Consider the following 24634-nt stretch of genomic DNA (forward strand, 5'->3'; position numbering starts at 1 on the left):
ATTAATATTTTATTGAGAAGATTTAGAATCAAGATGATTGCATCGGTTCAAAACGTATAACCGTTTAAAGTCTACTCGCTAGACGTCCAAATTAAGACCGACTATCAAAACCAATCATATTTCTTTATGCTATGCTGTAATTTGAAGCTTGAAATTTTCCTTCCATCCCAAAACTACTAATAGTTCATTAACCACATCTATGTTTCCAGACACATTGCCTTCAGGCAAGAGAGATGCCCGACCCAGTCCAGCAGCTGCTTACAATTGCCATTCCTCTGAACCCGCCACATAGATTTCTCTCGGGTAAGTCTAAGGACATTTGTAACTTTGGAATAGTTGAGGCGTGGTGATTCCCCTGTAAAATGTCATATTGTAGTAAAGATAAAAGCCAGAAAAGAGGAAGTCGTGAATTCTGGTAGCAAGCAGAATGTTTGACTAGTCAGAACTAAAACAAAAAGTAGAGGGAACCAATACTGCCTCAACTTTCTATGCTTTTCAGTATACAATTCATCTCTAGCATATGTGAAGAGTGGGAAGCGATGGCAATCAGACCTACAATAAGCCTGGATACTATGAGTATCTATGTTGTTTTTATCATTAATACCTACTAAACTTGAGGACTCACTATGTTAGTCTCCCAAGACAAACGTTCTCTTGAACATGAATGTTAACACATTATCTTCCTGCTCTTTTGCTACCTCAGTCGTGTTTGAAGCGTTGTGAAATTTTTCCAACTCCACTTCTGCATCCATCAGCGAATCTCTTACTTCCCTCCATAGCACCAGCAGAAGCATCCAACACTGCATCTTGAACACCACGAATTTTTCCAGCAACAACTGATCTTGTGTCTTCCATCCTGTGGTTGACATGTGAAAAGGTATCGAGTGATAGCTGTGATGACTTCCTCCTTATTTGCCCCAACAACTCCAGAATTTTGTAATAAAATCGGCTGACTACCTGCAGGAGTAGATGCCAGTATCTTAACACACCGTTATTGATCCTGGTCTTCAGGTTTTCTCCTTTGTCTATGACATCTTGCAAGGGTGCACGATGAAGCACTTTCTCGAGGTCTGTGTTACCACCGGTATAGCGCCAACTTGGTCCAGGAATGTTGTTATCGTCGAAAGACTTGTCGACATGGATTTCAATCCCTCGACCCGCCCAATGTTGTCTGGCTTCTTCAAGCACTCTAGCCAGTTCCCGTGCCTTTTGGGCCTCTTCCTCTGCTTCCAATCTGTAAAAAATAACAGGAAAGGAAAAAAGACGGTCCCACAACTCTACGTCACGTTCATATAAAGCAGTACTACATATGGTCGCTGCAATTTCAACATCCAAAACAACGCAGCTGAAGATAATATACTCATTTGAATAATAGTGATGACTGAAATACAGCACAGTGAGCTGAAAGGTTGAATCTATGATAGAAGCGGATTCTGGTGCACCCAGACATAAGAATATAGGAATGCTGTACCTTGCAAGAACAAGTGATTTCTTTTCTGAATCAATTTCCGTCCTTAATCTGGAAGCTGACTCCTGGTCTTGTTCTATTTTTGAACTGAGCTTTTGAAGTCTCTCTTTCTCATAGGAAATTTCTACACGAAGCGTGGCTAAAGCTTGCAGTTGCTCATCGACTTTATACTGGGTATCATACAAAAGGTCTTTCTCTGCTTCAACATCCGCCTGGCCCTTCAGGAGCGAATCCCTCTCGGCATCTCTTTCTGTAGTTATCTTTTCTAAGTTGGTTTTCGCTTCCGCAAGCAGCTTCTCAGCTTCCTCCCTAAGTTTCCTCTCAGTCTCAATTTCCTCGTCGAATAGAGCTTTTACCTCCTTTTGCGTGCGAGCTTCCATTGCAGCATCTGCTGCAACTGCTTCATCTGCCATTCTCTCTGCTTCAAGCCTTGCTACCTCCTCCCCGAGTTGATCGGACGTATCTCCAGTTGCAAGCGCAATTGCGACTTGACCAATAGTTGCAGGCTTCTGAGGTTGAAACATTCTTGTGAACCCTAGAAAACAGGTACTCGTATTTCAACTGGAGAGGTCAACTTATATGCAAACTTGAAGTGAACCGAACCTCAACGTCATCTGAAGAAGACAAAACTACTATCCATATTTCACAAAAAGAAATTGAGTGAGTACGGTACCGAAAGCAGTAGCAATGATGCTGCTTTCTCCTGAATACAAGTCAGTAACAATTGCTGGCCATACTTTACTCTCAATGCGATCCACGTCCATGAAGCCTGATTGTGCTTGAAAGTCCTGCATGGGCATACTTTCCATCAGAATCTATTTCGGGCAATACACAAAATCTTATCTAATCCAGTAAGAAAAATAATATGATGGCAACGTTTAAATACGATAGAGGTAGTGAAAGACAGGATAGTAAAAACTCCAAAGTAATACCTCCTTAGAAATAACTGGAAGGGACCGACGATCGAGAGAAATTTTCCAGCTTACAAGGTCTTGCCTCGACAATGGACTGCAATAAAATCAAGAGTAAATTAGGAATCAGCTGAAAAGCCTATAACCATCCATTATTCAAGCTCATGTCATGGATTCATTTTGAAACCAGAGGACAGTCAAGTTTCCAAGCTTTGACTTCGCAAAAGCAGAAACCTTGTTGAACGCAACTAAAAGGCGCATCAATTCCCCAGAAAATTGAATTGTACCCTTCGAACATACCTATCAGGAGAAAAAAGGACTCCGCCAGTTTCACCCTCACCAGAATCTGTATCCATGCTGGAAAGTTTACTAGGAATTAGTCCCGCTTCTGCTAGACCTGCACCCCCAAAATACCAGGGCATAATATAACAACCAACAAACGTCATTAAATCTAATCATGTATCAATCCCATCAAGCAATCGAACTACCAAGTATCAACTCGTAGAATAGTCTGCTTAAGACTAGTTTCGTAGGCACCTTTTGCCAAAAGGGATGAATACTATTATAAAGAAGACACACATACCTTGGATAGCAGAAAAGTCAGGATCTCCAGGAGTTATGTCGTCAAAAGCAAGTTCTGTTTCTTCTTCTATGTACATTGCGGGAAGTATTTTATTAGCGGCACTCCTATACAGCGACCAATGAAGTGCAGTTAAGACCATTTTCTTGAGGTCAGCGCGACTAACAATAGACAAATGGTGCACACCTTCTTATATATTCTCAAAAGTCAATCTACCTTTCCTTGTTTGGTCAAACCACCTGCTCTTCAAAGTCCATATCCACATTCTTCAATTTAAAAGGAAACAACTAAAGAAAACATGCTACACAAAAAATGTAGGAGAAAAGTAAATGCCGGGTTACTCATGTAAAATATGAATCAAATGCAAAAAGGCTATACTTAAGATGATAAAATTAAGTATAAGATGTCAATTTACCTCGTCAACTTACTACTAGTAGCAAGCAACCAGCGAGCATAATTTCTCCGAGTACAAACCGCTGCAGGGTCAACTTCGTCTTCAACAACCTGCATACAAGAAGGTATTTAAAAATTCCATGTTCAGACTTCTTTCTCTTTCTTTTCTATTGAATGGTATTAAAAGATGCAACAATCAATTCAGTGGTTGAAAGCCACACAGTAGGAAAAAAACTCTGAGCTTACTATACGAGTAAGGTCAATTCCCAAATATGCATCGATTTCCAAGAGTTTCCCACATTGCAGCAGCGAGGCAAATTCGGACAAGAACGTCACAGGTACGAGTTTTACAGGAATTTTAAGGAAAGAAACAAGACACCTCCAGAGCTTGCAAGGCTGATAATGCCAGCTCTTGCATGCGATCAACGACAGCAGGAACCACTGCCTTCCAATTCCTGACTTGCGTATCTGTAAGGAACCGAAGCCAGAATAACTTTTCCACATATTTTGGACTGGCTGTTAGAGTTAAATTGGAATAGTTACCTTACCTGATTCCTTTGCGCACATACCTCGTCATATCTAACGAATCAATCTTTTTCAACCGTAAACATTCACAGCATGGACCAGCTCTCACAGGAAAGTTCGCACATGCAATACGAGATTCAAGATTGAACGACTAGTAAAAAAAGAGCCTACATATACTGAGCTCAGGCCTGATATTTACATTATTCCAACTCGGATCCTTAAAGCGGAAATTCTAAATGAAAATCCTTTGAACTACTACCTGATAGACTCGTGAAGTTCACCTACAGAATTCAGAGGATGGGGCCATAACTCCTATTTGCAAATACCTGAATCAAGTTGATCGATTTGTTCTATATTATGTCGATCCAATTGATTTGAAACGTCTTGTTTCTTTTCTTCAACTTCATTGTTGTCTACAAGTTCCACATTCACCTCGTCACCGTCGTCCTTTGCTGAAGAGTCAACAATTGTTGCGTCCTGGTCGTCGTCGTCAAAGAGGTCAGGTTCGGACGTCGCTTGTGACTTCTGCTGTAGAGGTGCTTCATGCGCTACTTCCAATTCTTGTGTAGTTACCTGAGGAAGTGGACTTGATACTAATTTCCTTCCTAAAACATGAGTACAAATATTGTCACAGCAGAGCAAGAGAATAGCACGTCAATGCTTGACGATACTCCTAGAGGGGACAATAGCTATAATTTAAAAGAACTGTGACACAGATTGAATATTTGGTGATGTTCAACCGACTGCAGCAGTAACTGCAAAAAGCACCACAAAGGCTAAAGTGCTCTAAACACTAGCGGCCATAACACAAAAGGATGTGACGGACCATTTTTTTGAAAATAGAGGTAAGAGGCCACTGAAACACCAACTGCCAGAAGAAGGCTTGCTCCAACTCGCATGAAACCTGCACCATATCCGTCGAACCACTCGGAATTGAAATTAAATATAAATGAAAGGAATCTCAAAACATCTAAAAATTAGGTCACTCCAGCGAAGCTACAATATAAAACATAACCTCATATTGAAAACAGCTAAAACTTTGCGCAGTAAGAGTGGATTCGGGTATTCTGTTATTCCGTTGACCTTTCCGAAAAGCTTGATTAGTTAACCGCGTAAGGAGCTGAATAACTCCCTACTCGATTCTGATCAAGTTGTCAAGGAGTCTAGGCTGCTAGAACAATAACATATTGAATACGAAAAGTCCAAAGGAAACCCCTGTGGCACTAATGCCTGCACTCCGTAGATTACTGCCAACAACCAAGGCGCAATATCCCACAAGAATCAAACCTCGTGAATCGGTTCTCGCCTGAGATCATCCTAAAGTAGTTTGGCTCTAGATGCAACCAACCCTCTTGCAAGCCCCGACTACTTCAGGCAATCCGATCCGCAATTTTTTGAACGAAGTGCAAGAACGAGTCGAAGTAGATTCGCAGGTCATGCAGTGGTGCATTACAAAACACTATAATATGTGTACATCGAATAGTAACAGATTTCTACGGATTGAATCATGCATTCAAATCGCTTCCCATGAGGGGCTAAAGTAACATTGCAAGCACATAAGTTCTTCCTGAACCATTGAATGCACCTGATTTCGAGCTAGAGTCCACCTCCTGCTCAGCCTCAGCCACAGACCAACCCCCCAATTCTTCATTCAAAGAATCACCATCGGAACGCAATTTGGATTCCCGCTTCTCTTCGACAAGCGGCCTGTGACCCTCGCCTTCCTCCGCACTACACCGGACAGAAGACAGTCTCAACTGCAAACTCGGCACTGCCACGCGAGCTGTCGATGACAGTCGTCCCCGTCCAAACCCTAACGCAGGGCGCTGCACCAAACACGATGAAGCAGGCAACGGGCGCACTGCAACAAATGCCATCACTTCAACCCCCCGCACAAACACTGACAAATCCAACACCAATATCAATTCAATCGCAGCAAAGGAATTGGACGCCTAGATCATCTCCTGCCCACCCTCGCGATGTCCGATCTCATGGTGCCAGGGAACAATTCTCAACACTGGAAGCATCTCATCTCCTGGCCCTGATGCGAGCGAGGTATTGATCAGCTTCACAATGGGCGGCGAAAGCCCAGTCCGGCCCCGGTTCTCTTCTCATGCCCATCTGGCACCCAGCTGGCCGCCAAAATTGACCCAGGTGGCAGGGTTTGAAGGGGTCGGAATTATGCCACGTAGGAGCGTTGTTTCAGAAGGGGTTTTGGTCACATTCAGAAAACATGACGCACTTCATTTTTATGAGCAGGAAGAATGTGATGGATTTGAGTAGTTGAATCCCTCGCGATGCAATGTTTAGTGATCTGTTTTGTTTGTAACTAATAAACTTGCAGATAAAGGGAAGCTTTCTGATGAGTATCTTGTTGGCCCTTGTAGTGTACGACCTGTATAATTAATACAGGCTTTTAGAGCAAACCAATCTGCTTCTAAATGTCGGTATGGTGTCTCCGAGGAAATCGTCTTCGATGGTTTACATGCACATCGACGGGATTCATTGGTTACTGCGTGTGAAAACAGCGTCCAGATGATGTCTGAGCTCACGATGCTCACGAACAGAACCTCAATAAGGACGACACACTTGGTGGCAATTTTCAATAACAACGTTTTTTTGTGAGCGTTGCTGTGCAAAACAGCAGAAGATCGTGCCCAGTAGGATACTGTGCATCGAAAGGCGGAGGCAGTAAGTGAATCGAGAGGTAAAAGAATCTTGCTCAAGGTTTTCAAGAATCTACACATATTTGATTCACTCAAGTATCGGACAGCTTGAAGAAATGTCAATCACAAAAGTTATGGCATCGAAAGCGATTCGCTTGGGGCAGTTGCTTTCTGTCATCCCCTGTTGCTAAATGGATTCTACAGGTTTGGATTCCGCTGATACTCATGTTTTGGTTCCACGATATTGACTTAAATGCACAATTGCTGCACAGGCACCTGAAACTGAATTAAAGCGAATCGCGATGTATTTTTAAAGGCAGCAAGATTGTTCTTGTATTCTGGAGTATAGCCAACATATACATCTGGGAGGAGAAATTTGTAAGTCAGAAGGTAGCATCAAACAGAATCCGCTACCCACGACCGAACCGAAAATAGACAAACGCTCATGCAGATATGTTTTGCGCATGGAAAGAGCAGGCGAAATCATTCAAAGCCTCCGTACTCGCGCTATGGAATGTTGCATTTTAGTTGAGAAAACTCGACTCTCAACCTCGGTCTCTTGATCGCCGTAGTTTGATTGTACAACTGCGCGAAACAGTCAAGTTTGCAGTCGTCGACGAGGAATTGAAAGCGGAGAGGCACAACACGATGGAACCAGATATGACCTGTGACTGACTCAAACATTGCCGGGTGTTTGTACAAGTCCGGTCATAAGTAGTTTCTCCGGGTATGTGGAAACTTGCATGGAATCGCCGCATTTTTGGATTCCAATTTAGCGTGAGTTGCGTTCACACGTACGTGTGTGTGCGTCTCTCGGTGCGGAACATGCTCGGCCAGATGCCTTGGCCGATGCTCCCGGCGATGCTCTTCGTCCTCGCCGCACATGCTTTCTTCGATACCTGGATGCGATTTTCCTTTTTGCAGCCGGAGCCAACCTCGGCCACTAACTTTCTTGCCGCCTGGTTCTTTTCTCGTCGATTTCAGTCACGTCATTCGTTAAGGCCTTCGGAACTGCTGGAGTTTCCGCGATCACCAAACTCATTTCGTCGATTTAATTATTAAGTAGACTCGAGGCCTTCGTTGCATCCAGCTGACGCGCGTCGCGAGCAACGTGTCGTCTTGCTTCCGACGTCTCGCTGTTGCGTTCTGGGGAAGTTGGTGCTCATAGTTCGGGCACCTGGTTATAATTTGGTAAATTAGAGTCTTACTCAAGCTTTGTGTTGGAGAGTTTAGGGTTTGCGGTCGTTGGTTCTGGCTCTGGCTGAAGAATTGGGTGCATTTGCTTTAGGTCTAATTGGATATTGGTTTCTGGTTGAATGGTACCGGCAGTACTTTGTACCTGGCAATGCTCGTAGCCTTGGGTAGTTCTTCTGGCTAACTTTCAGCTCTAGTTGTAGGAATCATATTGGCAGAGCTACTTCCACTGTTTTTGATTGCTTTGAGTTACAAATATTGTTGTGAAGGTTGAATCTCTCAAGTGAACTCTTATATTTGCGTTCGTAGTTCTTCAAATTCCCGTGAAAGTAGCTCAGACCACTATCTACTAGTTTTTATTCACTAGGAAAATGAGTAGGAGTACTGTTTGCTACTGCGCGGTTCAATACAACCAATAGTTTTTTAACGGTGAAGGTGTTCCTCACTTAGGGTTTCGAGATTTTACTGGAGGTCAGTTTGAACTTTGGAGCACTGAACTAGCCGTTTTGCAGGGGACGTGGTTTCTTCGTTGACAAGGTGTTCATTTGATCTTGGAACTGTCAGGACGATTTTATTTCTGCTGCCAAAATAGCGGTGCGTTGTTTTGTACCAAGTACTCTTTTCACATGTTTATGACCGTTGTAGTTGAGCTCTTTCCAAAAAAGAAATGAAAAGCAAAGAAAAGAAACATGAAAGTTCTCCTACGCACTCAATTCATATTTCATCAAAGATGAGATTGTGCGTCCAGCAGTGTTCGGAATATGTGCGTGTAGTTGATGTTTAGCATGAATGTCAAGTCTGGCGAACCCTCACTTTTCCAAAGCTTTGCGGGAATGAAGACTTCTAATTTTGTCCGACCTCAAAATTCATGTAGTGGTTGAAACCACAATTTTGTTCTCTTCGTTCTCTTTGTATTTTAAAGTATGATTCTTAATCGGTAGATTTGCGGTTTGAATTGTATTTTGGATTTCTACGTGCGCTGTTGGCTGACGGTAATTTGAGCTTGCTAGTTCTTTCTGAAGCACGCATTTATTTTTAAGAGCAATCAGAAGATGGGACAACAATGCTTTTTATCCAAGATTGGCATTGTGGTCAACACAATAATTTAGTCATCTGGTATGCTAAATGTTGATGTTAATGGTCCTTCACATAGCCAACACCTTGTCCTCATATTACCTGTGTTCCTGGTATTGCAGGAAAATCCGTACAATGTCGTCTCAGTTGTAGATCATGGGATATAGTCACGGAGGAACTTTATATGATCATCTAAATGCTGCTACTACTTTCTTGGAGGCCGCAACAGCATCACCTGCTGGGCAAAGTAGCATATTCTAAAAGGTCCATGAGAACATGCGATTGGCTATTAGTACTTGCTTGTTCTACAGGAGGAGAAGTCGACGACGACGAGTGCAGGTGTGAATTATCAGCATTCAGAACATTGGAACATTTTTAAAAATTCGACTTTATTTCAGAGAAAGACCTGCTGCTTGTGACGATGATCCCACTGGTTGTGCACGTCATGAGTCTTTGACTTAGCAAAGATTGGTTGGGTTATTAGCATATTAGTGGTGAAAGTGGGAGAACATGGACGTTATTAGCGTTTTATCTCCTGGTTCAAGCCTAAAGCATACTCCACCGAAAAAATTGGGAGGTGGGAACTGCAACGATATATGGGCTGCGGTACGAAATGGCTCGGTGCAGGATGTGGAACTGGCTTTAGCGTCTATGAAAAAATGCAATGGGAATGTTGATGCTAGAAGTGTATTTGGCTCTACTGCGCTACACATCGCAGTCTGGCGAAACCACATACCAATTGTCCGACGTCTGCTTGCAGCTGGTGCTAATCCTGACGCTAGGGTGAGTTTCAGAGCTACCCCGCGTCTTATGGATAGAATTTATCTTCGCCAACCTTAAAAATATTTTCACTTTATAATGTCCAAAGTTTTCAACAGAATCACTTTGTCCTGTTGGGGTGCTTCTTCCCACTTTCCCCACCAAAAGGACGGCTTATCTTTTGTGGAGTCATGCTCCGTTTATCTGACCCCAAGTTTGGAAGTTTTACTCTATTGCTGCGATGGGCTCTACTTGTTCTATGTTCCACCTGGACGCTGTCATGTCCCTAAAACCATGATACTGCTACTACAATCGATTGTGGTATGAACAAACCCCCTGTCGAAGCTTGAAAGTTGTCATTTGGCTCGAGCAGGATGGCGAGTCCGGATGGAGCAGCTTGCACAGGGCTTTTCATTTTGGGCATCTGACGGTTGCTGGTGTGCTTTTGCAAGCGGGTGCTTCTTTAACGATTGAGGATACAAAAGGGCGAATACCTATTGACCTCATATCTGGCCCTGTTAAGAGTGTCATTTCCAACTCAGGTGCAGCATTTGCAAACATTATGTCCAGTTCCCGAAGCCTTGAATTTGCGGTTCATTTATAAATTTTTCTACTCTAAACTTGTGGAGAAAGCGGACCATATCTGGAAAGATCTCGTTCTATTAATTTTGATTGTTATTTGGCTGAGTCATTCGTCACGATGCCTTCGATGCATAAGTTAGGTTGTTCTAAATTGTGTCTTTCAGTAGAACCAGGCTGTGAGATTGCTGTCCCTTGCAATATTGCAGTGTCAGCGATTAACTGTACATGAAACTCTCAGTGCCCAACTTGCTACGCCTATTCGGAGCAGCTTGCATCATCTTGGGTAGTATTTGTTGCATCTGTTTACAGAAATCTTTTTTACGATCCAGTTATTTATCCTATGGACGTTTGTTTTTGTCTGCAGTTATGACTGAGGTATACAGTTGGGGTAATGGTGCAAATTATCAGCTGGGAACAGGAACTGCTGGTATTCAGAGAATACCGTGCCGATTGGACACTTTGCAAAACCTTGACATCACATACGTTGCAGCAGCTAAATTCCATAGTGCAGCTGTTACCGCAAATGGTGACATGTATACTTGGGGCTTCGGGCGTGGTGGTCGACTTGGGCATCCTGATTTTGATATCCACAGGTTCGCGTCTTGCTTTTTGTGATATTTGGTAGGTATGCCAGGATTTGCATGTTTGGTTGCGTTTCTTGATTGTTTACTTCAGATCTTTGTTGGGGTTAATCATATTTCTCTTGAGATGCAGTGGACAAGTTGCGGTTATTATTCCTCGACAAGTCACCAGTGGGCTTGCTGGTAAGAAGGTGAATTCAATTGCTGTGGCTAAACATCACAGTGTCATTTCTACGGATGGAGGAGAAGTCTACACCTGGGGTTCTAATCGAGGTTGGTTTCTCTATATTTCTTGCCCACCTTGAAGCATCATGAAACAAATTCTGGATGTTAGTGAACGTGCTTCTTTCAAGTATTATCTAGAAGTGAGCTCTCTTTGTCATGATAAAAATGGCACTTGTATTGTATTGGCTTTCAGATGGTCGCCTAGGTTATCCGTCCGTGGATACACAAGCTACTCCACGCAAAGTTGGTACTCTCAAGGTTCGTGTGTCAATAGTGGCAGCAGCAAACAAGCACAGTGCTGTTCTGACACAATGCGGGGACGTCTATACTTGGGGTTGTAACAGTGAAGGGCAGTTGGGTTATGGTACCTCTAATTCTGCATCCAATTGCATGCCTCGGTGGATTGATTATCTGAAGGGTAGAAAATTAGTGACTATTTCTACTGCAAAATACCATACTGTAGTCCTTGAAGAGTCTAAACGGGAGGACGGGGAGTTCGAGCACAAGGTAAACTTTGCACGTGGTTTAATTGTTGTCAGTAAGCAATGTAGGATATTAAATTAGTACCTATTTTAAGTTGTCCAATTCTTATTACCACCAGTTACGTGTTCTATTCCTAGATAGCATTCGAATGTGGTTGGATGTATCAGTGCATCAGCTCCTTAATCATCGTCCCTTCTCTTTAGTGGTCATCATGAATCTAAGTCGCCCTACCCTTTTTATATTTTAAAAATTAATTTCTGTCTGCTTTTTGATGTTACAAGCGGCATTGGATTATGAAGTGTTAGTCGATTTTGCTCATTTGTGGATGGTTTTTTTTCAGGTTCTGACTTGGGGCTATAAGATGGTGACTCCTCGCCGTGTGATTATTGCTCGAGATATTAAGAAGAGAGGATCCTGTCCATTGAAGTTTCATAAAAAGGGTCGTAGAGATCAGGTGGTTGCTATTGCTGCAGGCATGACTCATAGCACAATAGTCGCAGAGGATGGTCTAATCTTCTATTGGGTATCTGCTGATCCAAATCTGCGGACTCACCAGGTAAAACCTGAGTGTTAATGAAGGTTTACGCTCGTGTAATTTATAAATGTTTGTTTTTCGGTTCTCAGCAATTCTTGTCCTTGTAGACTATCTATTTCTATCTTTTTTTATGTGGAGACCTTCAAATGATGAATTTCTTAACGGTTTGCAGATCTTAATTTGAGATGTGCTTGCTGTAGTGGTCTTCTGGTGTTCCTAACCAGATTTCAACTTCCCAGTTCTGAGTACAGAGGTTGTATATATACTTATTGCGAGCCACTATCCTGCTTCTTTTTCTGACTGTTACATTTGTGAGCAGCTCTCTTCTATGGCAGGCCACCAAGTTGTGGCCGTTGCAGCTGGCAAGTACCGAACTGCAGTAACAACAAGCACTGGGAATGTCTATGTCTGGGATGGTGAAGGAAGCAAGGCAAATGTTCATCCATCTCCTGTTCGTGTTCATGGTGCAAAGCACATTACAGGATTGTCTGTTGGAGAAACTCACTCACTCGCTGTTGCTGCACTGTATGCCCCTACTTACTCCACGAAGCCGCCCAATGAGGTGCTTGGAGATTCTAAGACGATTGGAGAAGGTGAGGAATCTGCTGGTGAAGACCCTGAAATGGAGGAAGAATCTAGGACACTTGGGCCTGTCGTTCCGAAAAGCGTGGATGAAGGGGTACCTAGTCTGAAGGATTTGTGTCAAAAAGTTGTCACCGAGTCGATTGTTGAACCCAAGAATGCTCTTCAGATTCTTGAATTCGCAGATTCTATAGGTGCAGATCATTTGAGGCGATACTGTGAGGTGAATTTCCTCTCTTCGGCAATCTCTTTCAAGTTCAAGTCTTCCATTATCACTTTATAACAGTCACCTGTGGATAACGGTTAGGATTGCATGTACGATTTGTGAGGATTTTTTTCACTTCTGCTGCGCAAATAATTTCCGTTTACGACAAGCAAAACTTTGCGCGTACATTAGGCACGTAACCTGTGGTACATTTATGATGCACCGCAGTGGTGTGGACTTGTATTTTTTCTTATTTGTCGTCATTCTGACTAACTTACTTGGGGTTTGCAGGACCTAGTACTTCGTAATCTGGATTACATTCTCACCATCTCTCCCTCGATATTTGCACAACTACCATCTGCCCTCTTGGCCGAGTTAGAAAAAGCTCTCGACTCTAATTCGGGTGAGTCGTGGAGTTACAGATTACTACCAACGCCTAGTGCAACCCTACCGGTTGTTATAGACAGTGAAGAAGAGGATGGTGATGTTGGTGATTTACGGACACGCAATTTTCGGGTTGGAAGTATGGAGCAAGACATCCTGGTAGAGAACACGTCTAATGAAGGTTTCTTGACTCCTAGGAACGTTGGAGGGGAGGATGTAGTTGGTAAACATATACGGGCTGTGCGGAAGAAGCTTCAACAAATCGAGGCACTTGAGTTGAAACAGTTCAAGGGTCATGATCTAGATAGTCAGCAGTTGGCTAAGCTTCAAACAAAGCATGAGTTAGAAATTTCACTGTCATTGCTCGAGTCTGGAGTAATACCGCCATTGTTAGCAGTATCTAAGGCAAATAGTAGTCCTATCGAGAAGGAGATTAAGGGTTCTCCAGGTCATACAGAAAATACAAGTGCCTCCAAACCTGGTGGTCGCACTGGACGAAGAAAAGGCAAAGTTTCAGGAGGACATGCGCAGAGTGTCTATCGACCTACCTCTGTTAAATCCACGGATTCAAATATTGCTGAAGACTTCGATCTTCAGGTAATTCTACTTTCATATTTAAGCATGTTATTATTAGAAAAGGTGGTTCCTTTTTCTGGTATTTCAAATGACGATCTTCAGGACTGCCGTAATTTGGAATTTTGATGAGATATTTATCTTTCGATTTATGCAGGAAGCTCTTGAACAGATTGCTGTGCTGGAGAGCACAGGAGAACCAAGTAACTCCTCTCCTTCTGTACCCTCTATCTCTCAGAATGAGCCTCAGGTTCCTCAGAACACCCCTTCATCCCTTGGATTTAAGGAAATTTCAGGGTTTTCTCCTGCTGGTTTATCTGCTTCATCGGGCTCTTGGAAAACCTCTCAAACTTCCAAGTCAGCGTCGTCTAAAAGGAAAGCTAAGAAGGGCGGCCTTTCTATGTTTCTCAGTGGAGAACTGGAGGCACCACCCAAAGCACTTCCTCCAACTCCCCCTCCTGTACCGAAAGTTGATGGTCCAGCATGGGGTGGCGTTCATCTGCTCAAGGGGTCTGCATCATTACGGGAGATACAAAACCAGGAGAGTGTTGAAGCTATCCAATCGAAAGGAACAACGGTTGGTTCTGTAGAGATTGGCTCATCCACGAAGTTGAGCTCAGTTGGTCTCGCTTCCACTAACGAGAAATCCATACCGGGAATTGGTCTTAAAGAAATGGGCATGAAAAAGTCCAACAGTTTAGGAAAATCTTCAGTATTAAGGAACCCGATTTTGGAAATGGTTGAAGTAAGCAGTACTAAGGGTAGAAATCCTCAACCAGCCTTAAGTTTTGTAAAGACTACTTCTGTAGGGTCCAATAGTAGTAGGGCCAACTTGGGTCGTAGTGAAATAGCTATCGAATCATCATTTGATGAAACAGACAGAGGAGCGCTGCGGGTAACCCTTAGCGATTTTGTTCGAGGTTCAGCCTCCATCGCTGTAACGTCATCGAAGCAGTCTCAGAGTTTACATCCAGAGAACAGTCCTCCTGCCTGGGCTGGACGATCTCCAGGAACCTCAGCTCCTTTGCTGCGCGATATCCAAGACCAACAAGTATGTCTCACATTCACAACCTCCAGCAACGCATGTTTTGACCATTCGCAGAACCAGATAACGAGACAAATGTCTTTTCTTACCTTTTAAATTTCATGGTACTGTCATGTATGTGGACGTTGTATTTGTTAACTTCTATCCTGCACATGGTCTAATCAAGTAATTGGTTTGTGTAGGTAAAGCAACACAAAGCACAGCAGCGCCCAATTGCATTACGAAGCAGTCCACAGCTTACTAGTCCCTTGGGTTTAATGGTATCCGCACCTGGAAGGAGCAGCCAAGTTCCGGACCATGGCTCCCCATCCACTGAGGCTCCCAGTCGATGGTACAAACCAGAAATTATCAACCCTTCTCCTATTCGTAACATCCAGAAAGAGGAAGAGGCAATGAAAGATTTGCGGCGTCTATACAAGACGGTGAAAATCGTGAGGCCGGTGGACAACTAATCAACTGTTCATTAGTTACGAATTTCATACTTCTGATGTGCTATCCCAGCAATAGAGTTGTATATCGATCAATCTTCGTGTGTTTGTCAATATTTTTGATATGGTGGTTGTTGATCAGTGGAAAAGCTCACTACTGGTGAGTCCATTCCCTTCCAGGCTCGGCAATATGCTCTTGATGATCTCATTTTTGAGTTTTGCTTTGTATCCAGTAGGAGATAATGAAGGTTTCCAAGATTTTCTTAGTTTGACTATTCGTCTCATCTGCTGTCTCAGGCACTTGTACATTTTCTAGGTGCAGTTTCAGAAATCTACACAACGTTTTAATTTTTGTTCTTGGTCTTACTCTGGCTTATGCGTACCCATTATTAGATTATTTTTCAAGAGTGTGATCCCCCAATTCCTGGAATGCTTGAAGAAGCTTATTCCTAGTCTTTTTAGGAGAACATGTGCATGAAATATCCACTTAGAATGGAGATTTTGAAAACTTGATTTGCTGCAAGTGTTCAATATAATTCTGCTTCTAATCTGTGCGTGTAACACTCTTCGTATTGTTACCTCCCACAAGAAGTGCTGGCGTAGTCCTGCCGTCATCGGAAGGAAGTCTTCCCTTCTTACAACTTACAGTTGGAAACATGCTTGGCATCTAGTTCTAGGCCTTTGAAAGGATGACTTAACTTTCCTATACAAGTGTTTGGAGTTGATATAACTGAAATGTGCTTGTACGCATGTCTGTATGTATGTACATACGTACTTGCAAAGGCGTGCAGTCAACACCCATTTTCAAGATCATAAAAGCTGGCCCCTGCTGCTTGCGGCATTCCTATCACATGAGCTTACTGTAAATTCTCGATTGCTAAATAATCTCTGTAAACCTTACGCCTCTGGAAGTACGTGTGTTTATATATACAATTGGTGTATACATGTAAAGTGTGCTACTGATGTCTCCACAAGTTTTGTTACTGCCACCACTGTTTATTTTTATTCAATTTGTTTTTATTTTTAAAATATTTTGAATTAACATATTAAGAATATTAATAAAAAAGTTGTTGGAATAAAAAATATTAAAGTAATATGTCAAATGAGTAGCGGGTTGTAGTGGCAGTAGCATAAAAACTGTGATTGCAATGACAATATCCATATAAATATATATTTATGTGTATATTTCAGATGTTTTTGTGATTGCAATGACAATATCCATATAAATATATATTTATGTATATATTTCAGATGTTTTTGTGATTGCAATGACAATATCCATATAAATATATATTTATGTGTATATTTCAGATGTTTTTATGGAGTAGGAAGTCTTTGCAATATTATACTGTGAACAAAATAAAGTTTCTGAGAAAATTTAAATGGTGTATTTTTTGTATTTATATAAGTGATATGTATACTTCTCGAATAGAGCACACTTGACCCATATCTAAATGACGTCGAAAAGGCTCCACATAATAATCATTGCAAAGCTAGAATTTCTACTTAATTCCGTGAAATGCGACTATTATTATCTTCTGAAAAACCACGGAATACGCAAAAATAAGCACGGCCGATTATAGTACACCTTTACCAGTGGATTGATTGTGGCGACAAGCTTCTAAAATTAAGAGTGATGATTTAGAAGAACGGTCCCTAAAATCAGAAGACAAGGTTAACCGTCATAGCATCAGAAAAGCTGACGCAAGTAATTAATTTTCAGCATATGATTGAAGTCTAGGATATTTCTCAACCACTGTCTCCCACTGTCGAAGAAAAAGATCAATGTCCTCAGCTAACTAAAGCCTTCGTGTTGGATATTCTACGTAGATCACCTTCTGGGTCCCTTGCCCTTGGCAGTGACAATTTCAGGAAACTTAAGTGGTACAGGCAGAGTAACCCTCCACTTGCCCTGTGCACTGTCAGGATCCCCCAGCTCCCTCCGTTCATTGATAGATCGAGCCTCAAACTTGCACCCAAGCTCACGATAATAAGGCCGTATGGTGTTCACAGTTTGCTTTAACTCAAGTGCCATATCATACGGGTCAGCCTGAAAATCGTCGACGGCCAATCCTAAGATTAGACAGTAGCTTGTGAGAAGATCTTTATGCTGCTTGGACTGAATGCGAATTTCAGATTTGTTGAGAGAATCCGTTGTGCTCTCGCCCGCAAATCGTTCCAAGAAACTTGAAACAATTATACCAGGTATGCCTGTTTCTTGTGAAAACCTTCCAGGATCTGAAGCCGCCTTCCTCACAGCGTAGTGAGGAGTTGCATGAAAGGTAAACAGATGTCTCAAATACACCAATATTTTAGCTCGCCGATCATTACCTTCTTTGTCTCCCTGCAAAAATGGTTTGAGATAACGTTTCAGTTTCATAGTCCGCTGCTCCTTGCTATTAAAATAAGAAATCACACCCGTCACAGAATAAAGAATACTGATACTGCGCAGGCTTTGGATCGTAAGAACACTAGTAAATATTCAACGTGCTCACAGTTCACTATCCCGGGACTTGAAGCTCCTCAACGAAGAACGAATCCATAATGACTACGCTCATTGCAATAAAAAAAACTAAGAAAGGAAGAGAATCTGTTATCTGCTAACCTCAACCCTGATCCTTCTTAGACGACTGAGCACGAAGTTGGGATACTTTTGCTGACGAAGTAGTTCTTCATCTTTGGCCTTCTTGGCTGCTGTCTTCAACTCACGGGTATCCAAATTCTCCCATTCTTCAGCCGGAATGAGCTTATCAAGAGGGTAAGCCCCTTCGGGCGTATTTGCAGAAACATCATGAGGCGGAACGTTGCGAACAACAGATAAGTTAGCTTGTTGCAGAGCTTGCTCATTGGTAAGAAGGGCTTCGTTTTCACCCGCTTCCTGGAAAAGGGACTCCATATCTTCGGTGTCTCCTAGTGCATCCTCCTTTACAATTCCTCTCTCCATCCGTTGTGCCTGTGCGCAGGTCAGCATTAGCAGAACATCTCTAAAGATAAAAATTCATTCAATCTTGTCAAAAGAAAAGAAAATGAGGAAGTAGAAGTAGTAATTCAGAATGGATCTATGCCTGAATCAAAGTAATAGTGCACCACTAATTTCACAAATACAAAATTTACACGTTGATTGCACGCTGACACATCCTGCGAACCTGCTAGCCTCTTTAGAGACATTGTATTTATAACTAATCCACACATAGTGCGAAAAGAAGACAAAAAAATGAGTGTCGACTAACTATGGGGAATAGCGTGATCCGACTTACCCGCATTTTACTCTTCTGGCTGCCAAATGTTTCAACTAACATTCTCCGCTTCAATAAACTCTGTTCCCTTGTATCTTCCACACGCTCTTCTTCATCCGTCCATTCATAACTCATGCCCCTAACTCTTGGCTCCATTCTGAGAATCTAGATGAAGATGAAGTTAGGCTAAACTACTTTCAGCACTAGTTGGCGAGAGCCTCGATCCACAGTAATATGGCGAAAACAAAGGAGCATATAAAATCTTAGCATGCATCAAACCAAATTGGTATCCATCGTAAATTCCAGTAGACTCAGAATCAGCTCTGCTCATCCTAATGTTGTAATATTTTATACGTCAAACCCAATCGTCTTAGAACCGCCGACGTAAACCATGAATCCACTAACAAGACCGAACCTAACCTTCCTGACCACATCTACGATGCCCTGAGACAATATGAGGAATTCAAGCAACCATAATAATGTTCAACAACTGTCACATTCTTCAAATCCAGAAACAACAAACAAATTCCTGCAGAAAGTGTATAATATCACAATTCGTTCGATAAGCAACCAGACATAGATTTCCAACTTTACAAGAACCCAACAATGAAGTGAGCTACCTTTTCTCCAGCAAGAGGAACCAGCTGCAAGGTACCTTTCTCCTTATCGTAAACGCCCAGTGCGTAACTACAGGGCTGCCAAGCAGCCGCTTCGCCGGCGTAGTTCAACCCAACAAAATCCACCTGCCCGTGCGTCGACGCCACCAATTGCGTCTGCTTCGCCTTCAGCTTGTCCACACCTTGGTACACCTTGACGCTCGACAACGCAGCAGCAGCATCGCCGTGATCAGCCTCCCCGAGGGGATCGAACCCCGTGGGGAAGTAGGCTACGAAAGGGCGCGCCCGGCCCTCCTTCGAAGGCACATAGTCCATCCTCACATCCTGCTCCACTACTTTCGACGCCGATTTCTTCTTCTTCTTGTGGTGGTGGTGGTGTTGGTCAGACGACGTACTGTCCATAATAGCTCGTTCTGCAGCTCTTGCTGCTAGGCAATCTGAGGACACAATCAAAACAGGCGATGATTGAGCACAATCGAGGCGAGGCAACGAGCGAGCAGGGAGACACAATCGGGCCCTCGCACTGAAATGAAGAAGAGGGTTTAGGGCTTTGGCTCGGACTTTCTCTCACACTCTCGTTCGTTGTCGTCGACAATATCGTCGCCATCGTTCTCGTCGCCCTCTTCGTCGACGAACTTCGTTGGGAAAAAGGGGTTAGTGTGGGACAAAGTAAAAAAGCAAAGATTACCTTGGATACGAAAGCACTTATTATGAAGAAAGAAAAAGCTTGCCTTCTTTGAAATTGATTTCACAAATTTAGCTCATGATGCACGATTTAATTAAGAAAAAGAAACATGTACACTTATTTGTTAATTTTGTTGATTTACGTTGTTTTCTTCTTTGTAAACAATCACGTTATGCAATACTTGAAGGTGTTCTTTAATTTTGAAAATATAACCATGTACGATAATTTATTTTTTCCATGAGTCAATTGACAATTTTTTAATTATTTCCATGAAAACTGCTCACGGATTGTTTTATTGTGATTCTGTTAATAGTATCCTATTTGAATACAATTGAATTGTGATTATGCAATTTTGATTTGTTTCAGAAAAATATATATTTATCTTCAAGTGAATGTATTTATGATTATAACCATTTAAGTAGTTTTATTAATTTAGCATTAACCTTGAACACTATAATAATCAAAACTAGCTTTTCTATTGATTTGTTATAATGTACAGAGTACCTCAGTGGTTACTGTTAGACCAAGAACTCAAAACATACATTAGTTTTATTTTGTGATTGGTTTCAATTTGAAGAAAAAAAAAAAAAAAAAAAAAAAAAAAAAAAGGTGAAGAAAAAGAAGAAGAAGACGGAAGTATAAAATTGATAATGTTTTTGTTCTACAACATGCATGACTAACAAAATAAAGTTGGATAATAGGTAGAAGCAATAGATGAGGATTCATTAACTCTACTCAATTCATAATTGATGCAAGATTATGGAAGGATTCAATCTTTGATAATTAATTCCAAATGATTATTGTTTGGCTTGTATGTTCTGTATAAAAGTTGTATGGAATTTTGAATACTTGATCAAAGTTGGAGTTTTCACAATTTTTTATTTTTATTTTTTTGGTGTAGTTCTCATGTAATTTTTTTTTGTGGGCCTATTGCAAATTTGTAGGAGACAAAATTCTTTATGTCATATAAAGATGATCATGTGAGACTTTTGATTTTTACCAATTAAAGAACTTAAAAATCGCAGCCTGTCAACTCCTCCCTCAGGATAAGACTCGCTTAGTAATACCTTAAAAAATAATAAGTCTTAAATTAGAGCACACTAAATTATACACCTCAACATTTGTAAATGAATAAAAAGTGGTCTTTATCATTGAGAAAGGAATTATCTAAAAAATAAAAGATTGATTCTCTCAAGAATATTAGGGTGTACATATTGACAATACAAAATTTCATAATATTTTTAAAGCAAATGTTTTACTCTCGTACACATTGTAGTTTCTTTTAGTTTTGAATGCTTACTCAAATAAAAGAATCGTGTACTGGTGTGAATATTGGGGTTGCATGTTATAACTACTCAAGAAACTTTTCCTCCTCACAAAAATGAGATGAGTAACACCCATTTTTGAAAAGCTCACTTTCTACCTAGTCCAGTCTGTGGTTGCTACGGATCAAGGCATTAAAAACCTAAAAATACGATCCACCTTGGATATTGATTTGCACTTAAAATGTGCATAAAGAACAAGGTATTCCTCTGCATATGCTAAAAGTTGTATGATTTCCAGATTGGTCAAAGTTATCGTTGTCTAACTTAGTAACACATATGCTTCCTTGGATTCAACGTAATTTTCTGAAATGAAGTATATAAATTCACGCTTAACACAAACGGATTTCAACTCCCATATAATGCCGCAAAAATGTACATATGAATGTCCAACAGTTAGGACTGCAGCCAAAAACGTCAAGAAAAATAAATAAATAAATAAAAACAGAAACTACAACCAGTGTAATGATCTGACAATAATTTTTGTTTAAAAATGCATGAGGAGCGTGCATGAGTCTTGCGGATGGTGCATGATCTGGTGCCCGACATGTGGAGAAGACTGCGTATTAATTTCATATAAAGAAGGATTCATGGCGTAGCAAGTAGGGAATCCTTCAAGACCAAACAAATTGTGGACCTGAAGAAGGTTCCAAAGGAATGCCGAATCCTAACGACTGATGGCTTACACGACTCCACCGCAGTTGGACCTCAAAACACCTGGTGTGTAGTTAATGAGGCTGCTGGGTCTCTAAGCTGCTCCTGCCAAAATCCTACATTGTTGTCGTTACGGAAGCCATCTAAAAAGTAGACGGCTGTAGATGCTCACAAGAAAACCCTACTACAAGTTCTCAGTCAAGCAAATTGGGATGAAGATCAACTCCTCAGCTGGTTTGATCCTCTGAAAGGCTTGGAGCTGGGTCCAATCTCAGACCTTCTGTCTTGAGCACAAGTTGCGCTGCACCGGCCCAGTCGAATAGCAATGGCTGTCATATCGCTAAAATCCACCGAATCCCAAACTGTTTCACACTAAATTAGAAGTCAGTGATGTGGCGCTCATACTGAGCTTGCCGTCTTCTGTCCTCCCCGCAACATGGCAGCCATTCTGGCTTGAAGAACACGATCAACCCTAATGCGACCAAAGCAAACAAGAAAACTCCGACAGTGGCGCCTACAGCAGCTTTGACTGTTGATTTGTTGGAAGACTCTGAGCTGGATGCAGCTGCTGGGGAAGCAGGAGGAAGCACCACACTGGGGGTTGGTGGGGACGGAGGAGAATCGTCAGTTCCAGGAGGGGGAGGAGCGATTGAAGGAGGGGGAGACGCAGGAGCAACTGTAGGGGATAATTTAGGTGGCAACGCAGGAGTAGGCGATGGAACGACGGGGACGAACCCACCAGTAGGAGGTAAAACGGCTGGAGCCAGCGATGGCACAGGTGACACAGACCCAAATGGCGGAATGACTGGTGCTGGACCTGCACCCACGGGTGTTGGAGCAGGTGCTGGAGGAGGTAGGGTCTGTCCGGGAGTTCGAGCAGGACCTGGGAGAACTGGATCAGCAACTGGAGATGGAGTAGGTGATGGGAGTACTGGTTGCGGTTCGGGAGTTGGAGAGGGAGGTGAACCCAAGAAATCCGCAGGGGGTGCTGGAGGCGAATTATCGGGTGCTAGTGGATCATTCGGTGCAGGTTCTGATGCAGGAGCCGGTACCGGAGGTCCGAATTCAAATTGCTGAAGGCACCGTCGAGATCCATGACACGAGGAATCCGTGTTGGATAGGCCAAGAGCGGAAGTAGTAGTGGTATAGGCGAGAAGAACGAAAATAACAATGTGGGAGACATTGACCAGTCTCCTGCTCCTTGTACACCCCACCATGATGAACTTCGAGTACCCGGACTACGGCCACAGAACAGAAGGTCTAGAGAAGAGATGAGCACTATATTTTTGGGTGAATGCTACAATGTGAGAACAGATTCACAGGTGGTGCCCAGGAGTTGGGTCAAGAAGGATTCGTAACTCGGCAGATTTCATCATCCAGCAAAGTAACGTGTTCGGCTGCTTCGCGTGCATGCCTGCAAACAAAAGTAGATTTCAGAGATTATCACAACGAGATACAGATCTGACTTAACCCAGATCAGTGATCCACGCTTTCACGTCGAACTCAAGTGTTCATCCCAGTGCGCCGTTGCAACCAGATGCGGAACAATGCATAGTTCACACGATGCAATGCTTCGTCGCACCAGGCAATCGATATATCCAACAGGAAACCAATGGCTCCAGATCTGCAACGAAGCTCCGAAAACTAATCGTATCCTGAGTGAAAGTTCGTCCCCCAACTCAACATACCAACACCTATATGCAGAATCGTTCTGTTAAAAGCCAAAAACATCCCCCCGTTTCATCGACCTGTTCATCAAGCCGCTCAGAGTGGGGAAAAAACACAAGCAAACAACTCTGTCTCCTTGAGTAATGCACCACCGCAGTTAAAAAGACACATACAAGATACATCTACAATGCAGCGCAACTTCGAATCGAAAAACTAAAAAAAAAAAATACATATAAAGACAAGAAAAAGACAATGCAACAAGAAGAAGAAAAAGAGCACTGGGCAAGATGAGGAGAATCACCCAAGTATAATATGGGGTACAAGAACAATGACGCTCTGGAAAGAATGAGAGAGAATCTGTCTCTCTCTTTTTCCACTACACAGCATACCTTCTCAGCAACAACGCACACACCCAAGAGCACACACACCACCCAACAGTGGTAGTAGTAATAGTATCAACAAAGGCACCGATTAAGATCCGAGACCTTGGGCGCCCGTGCTACGCCACCTCCAGAGCACATCAATGCCACAAGACCGTAAGAACATTGAGTTATTGGGGGCACAGAGATCCAGAACTCGGGGCCGAAGGCGGGCAAACGGGATCCGGGGGGGGGGGGGGGGAGACCAAGACCGCCCCACAAGGCCCAGATAGTCGAGGAAAAGGTGCGAAACTACAGCGTAAGGGGAAGCGGGGATTGATAGATTGATACGCCGGTGCTCTCGCCATGCCCTGGATTTCGCAACTATGCGCGATGATGCATAATGGCCACGATCCCAGCAACCCTCGTTGAATGTCCGCCGAGGCTTCCTGCGGCGGTGGCGCTGATCGTGAGCGTGTTCGCGTGGTGGTGGTGCCATGAGTCCATTCTTTCTTTCTGTGCTTCACAGGGCACGAAACTGTTTTGTGAGTGAGTGAGTCCATGAATTCCTCGTTCATGGGGCTCTTTGTAATGGACTGTCTGTCTGTCTATCTGTCATCCATGGGAGGTTAAGTTTAGGGCAGAGGATTCTCTGCTTCTTGCTTTGCAGTCTGCTTGTTGCCATGAACTTGGGGGCAACAAACAAGAGATTGTACTCTTTTTTTGTTGAGTTAATGTTTTTATAATTTGCACGAAGAACATTTACAAGAGAGATTTTTACCCAATAGTGAGGATGCGTTTGGACAATCACAAAGGCCCTCATATTCAAACTCAATTTGTGGCTCCATTTATGATTTATCAATCCACACCATATTGGTTGAAGGTATTGTATCTTCCTTT

The 24634-nt window shown here is 42.6% G+C and overlaps 4 protein-coding genes across 9 annotated transcripts; 1 reads left to right on the top strand and 3 right to left on the bottom strand.

The window, feature by feature from the left end:
• Window positions 1-350: 350 nt before the first annotated feature.
• LOC112286107 (uncharacterized) lies at window positions 351-5948 on the bottom strand. The gene is made up of 11 exons (XM_024527694.3): window positions 5463-5948; window positions 4704-4781; window positions 4204-4482; window positions 3732-3820; window positions 3375-3463; window positions 2963-3066; window positions 2680-2776; window positions 2401-2476; window positions 2142-2256; window positions 1472-2003; window positions 351-1234 (listed from the first exon to the last, which is right to left on the bottom strand). The coding sequence occupies exons 1-11, from the start codon at window positions 5752-5754 to the stop codon at window positions 700-702; spliced, it is 2286 nt and encodes a 761-aa protein (XP_024383462.1). The 5' UTR covers window positions 5755-5948; the 3' UTR covers window positions 351-699.
• A 1532-nt stretch (window positions 5949-7480) lies between these two features.
• Window positions 7481-15545, top strand: LOC112286106 (uncharacterized). 3 transcript variants are annotated; one of them, XM_024527693.3, is made up of 12 exons: window positions 7481-7734; window positions 8250-8331; window positions 8934-9594; window positions 9944-10112; window positions 10517-10745; window positions 10867-11006; window positions 11152-11465; window positions 11782-11997; window positions 12296-12781; window positions 13055-13744; window positions 13878-14771; window positions 14948-15545. In XM_024527693.3, exons 3-12 carry the CDS (start codon window positions 9322-9324, stop codon window positions 15215-15217), a joined length of 3681 nt encoding a protein of 1226 aa, XP_024383461.1. In that variant the 5' UTR covers window positions 7481-7734; window positions 8250-8331; window positions 8934-9321; the 3' UTR covers window positions 15218-15545. The 3 variants fall into 3 exon arrangements, with proteins under 3 accessions (XP_024383461.1, XP_090108871.1, XP_090108872.1); XM_090252745.1 differs by lacking the exon at window positions 7481-7734 and adding an exon at window positions 7741-7904; XM_090252746.1 differs by lacking the exon at window positions 7481-7734 and adding an exon at window positions 7894-8006.
• A 1249-nt stretch (window positions 15546-16794) lies between these two features.
• On the bottom strand, window positions 16795-19584 carry LOC112285322 (DNA-directed RNA polymerase I subunit rpa49). Its single transcript, XM_024526028.3, has 4 exons — window positions 19050-19584; window positions 18451-18594; window positions 17799-18146; window positions 16795-17537 (listed from the first exon to the last, which is right to left on the bottom strand). Exons 1-4 carry the CDS (start codon window positions 19446-19448, stop codon window positions 17025-17027), a joined length of 1404 nt encoding a protein of 467 aa, XP_024381796.1. The 5' UTR covers window positions 19449-19584; the 3' UTR covers window positions 16795-17024.
• Window positions 19585-21516: 1932 nt separating this feature from the next.
• On the bottom strand, window positions 21517-24238 carry LOC112285455 (uncharacterized). 4 transcript variants are annotated; one of them, XM_090252747.1, is made up of 2 exons: window positions 23861-24238; window positions 21517-23121 (listed from the first exon to the last, which is right to left on the bottom strand). In XM_090252747.1, exon 2 carries the CDS (start codon window positions 22922-22924, stop codon window positions 22085-22087), a length of 840 nt encoding a protein of 279 aa, XP_090108873.1. In that variant the 5' UTR covers window positions 22925-23121; window positions 23861-24238; the 3' UTR covers window positions 21517-22084. The 4 variants fall into 4 exon arrangements, with proteins under 4 accessions (XP_090108873.1, XP_073391723.1, XP_024382074.1 ...); XM_073535622.2 differs by having other exon boundaries at window positions 23765-24238; XM_024526306.3 differs by having other exon boundaries at window positions 21517-23401; window positions 23765-24238.
• Between the last annotated feature and the right edge of the window lie 396 nt (window positions 24239-24634).

The sequence above is a fragment of the Physcomitrium patens genome, chromosome 8, assembly GCF_059467195.1.
Source record: "Physcomitrium patens ecotype Gransden chromosome 8, ASM5946719v1, whole genome shotgun sequence".
Classification (NCBI taxonomy): Eukaryota; Viridiplantae; Streptophyta; class Bryopsida; order Funariales; family Funariaceae; genus Physcomitrium; species Physcomitrium patens.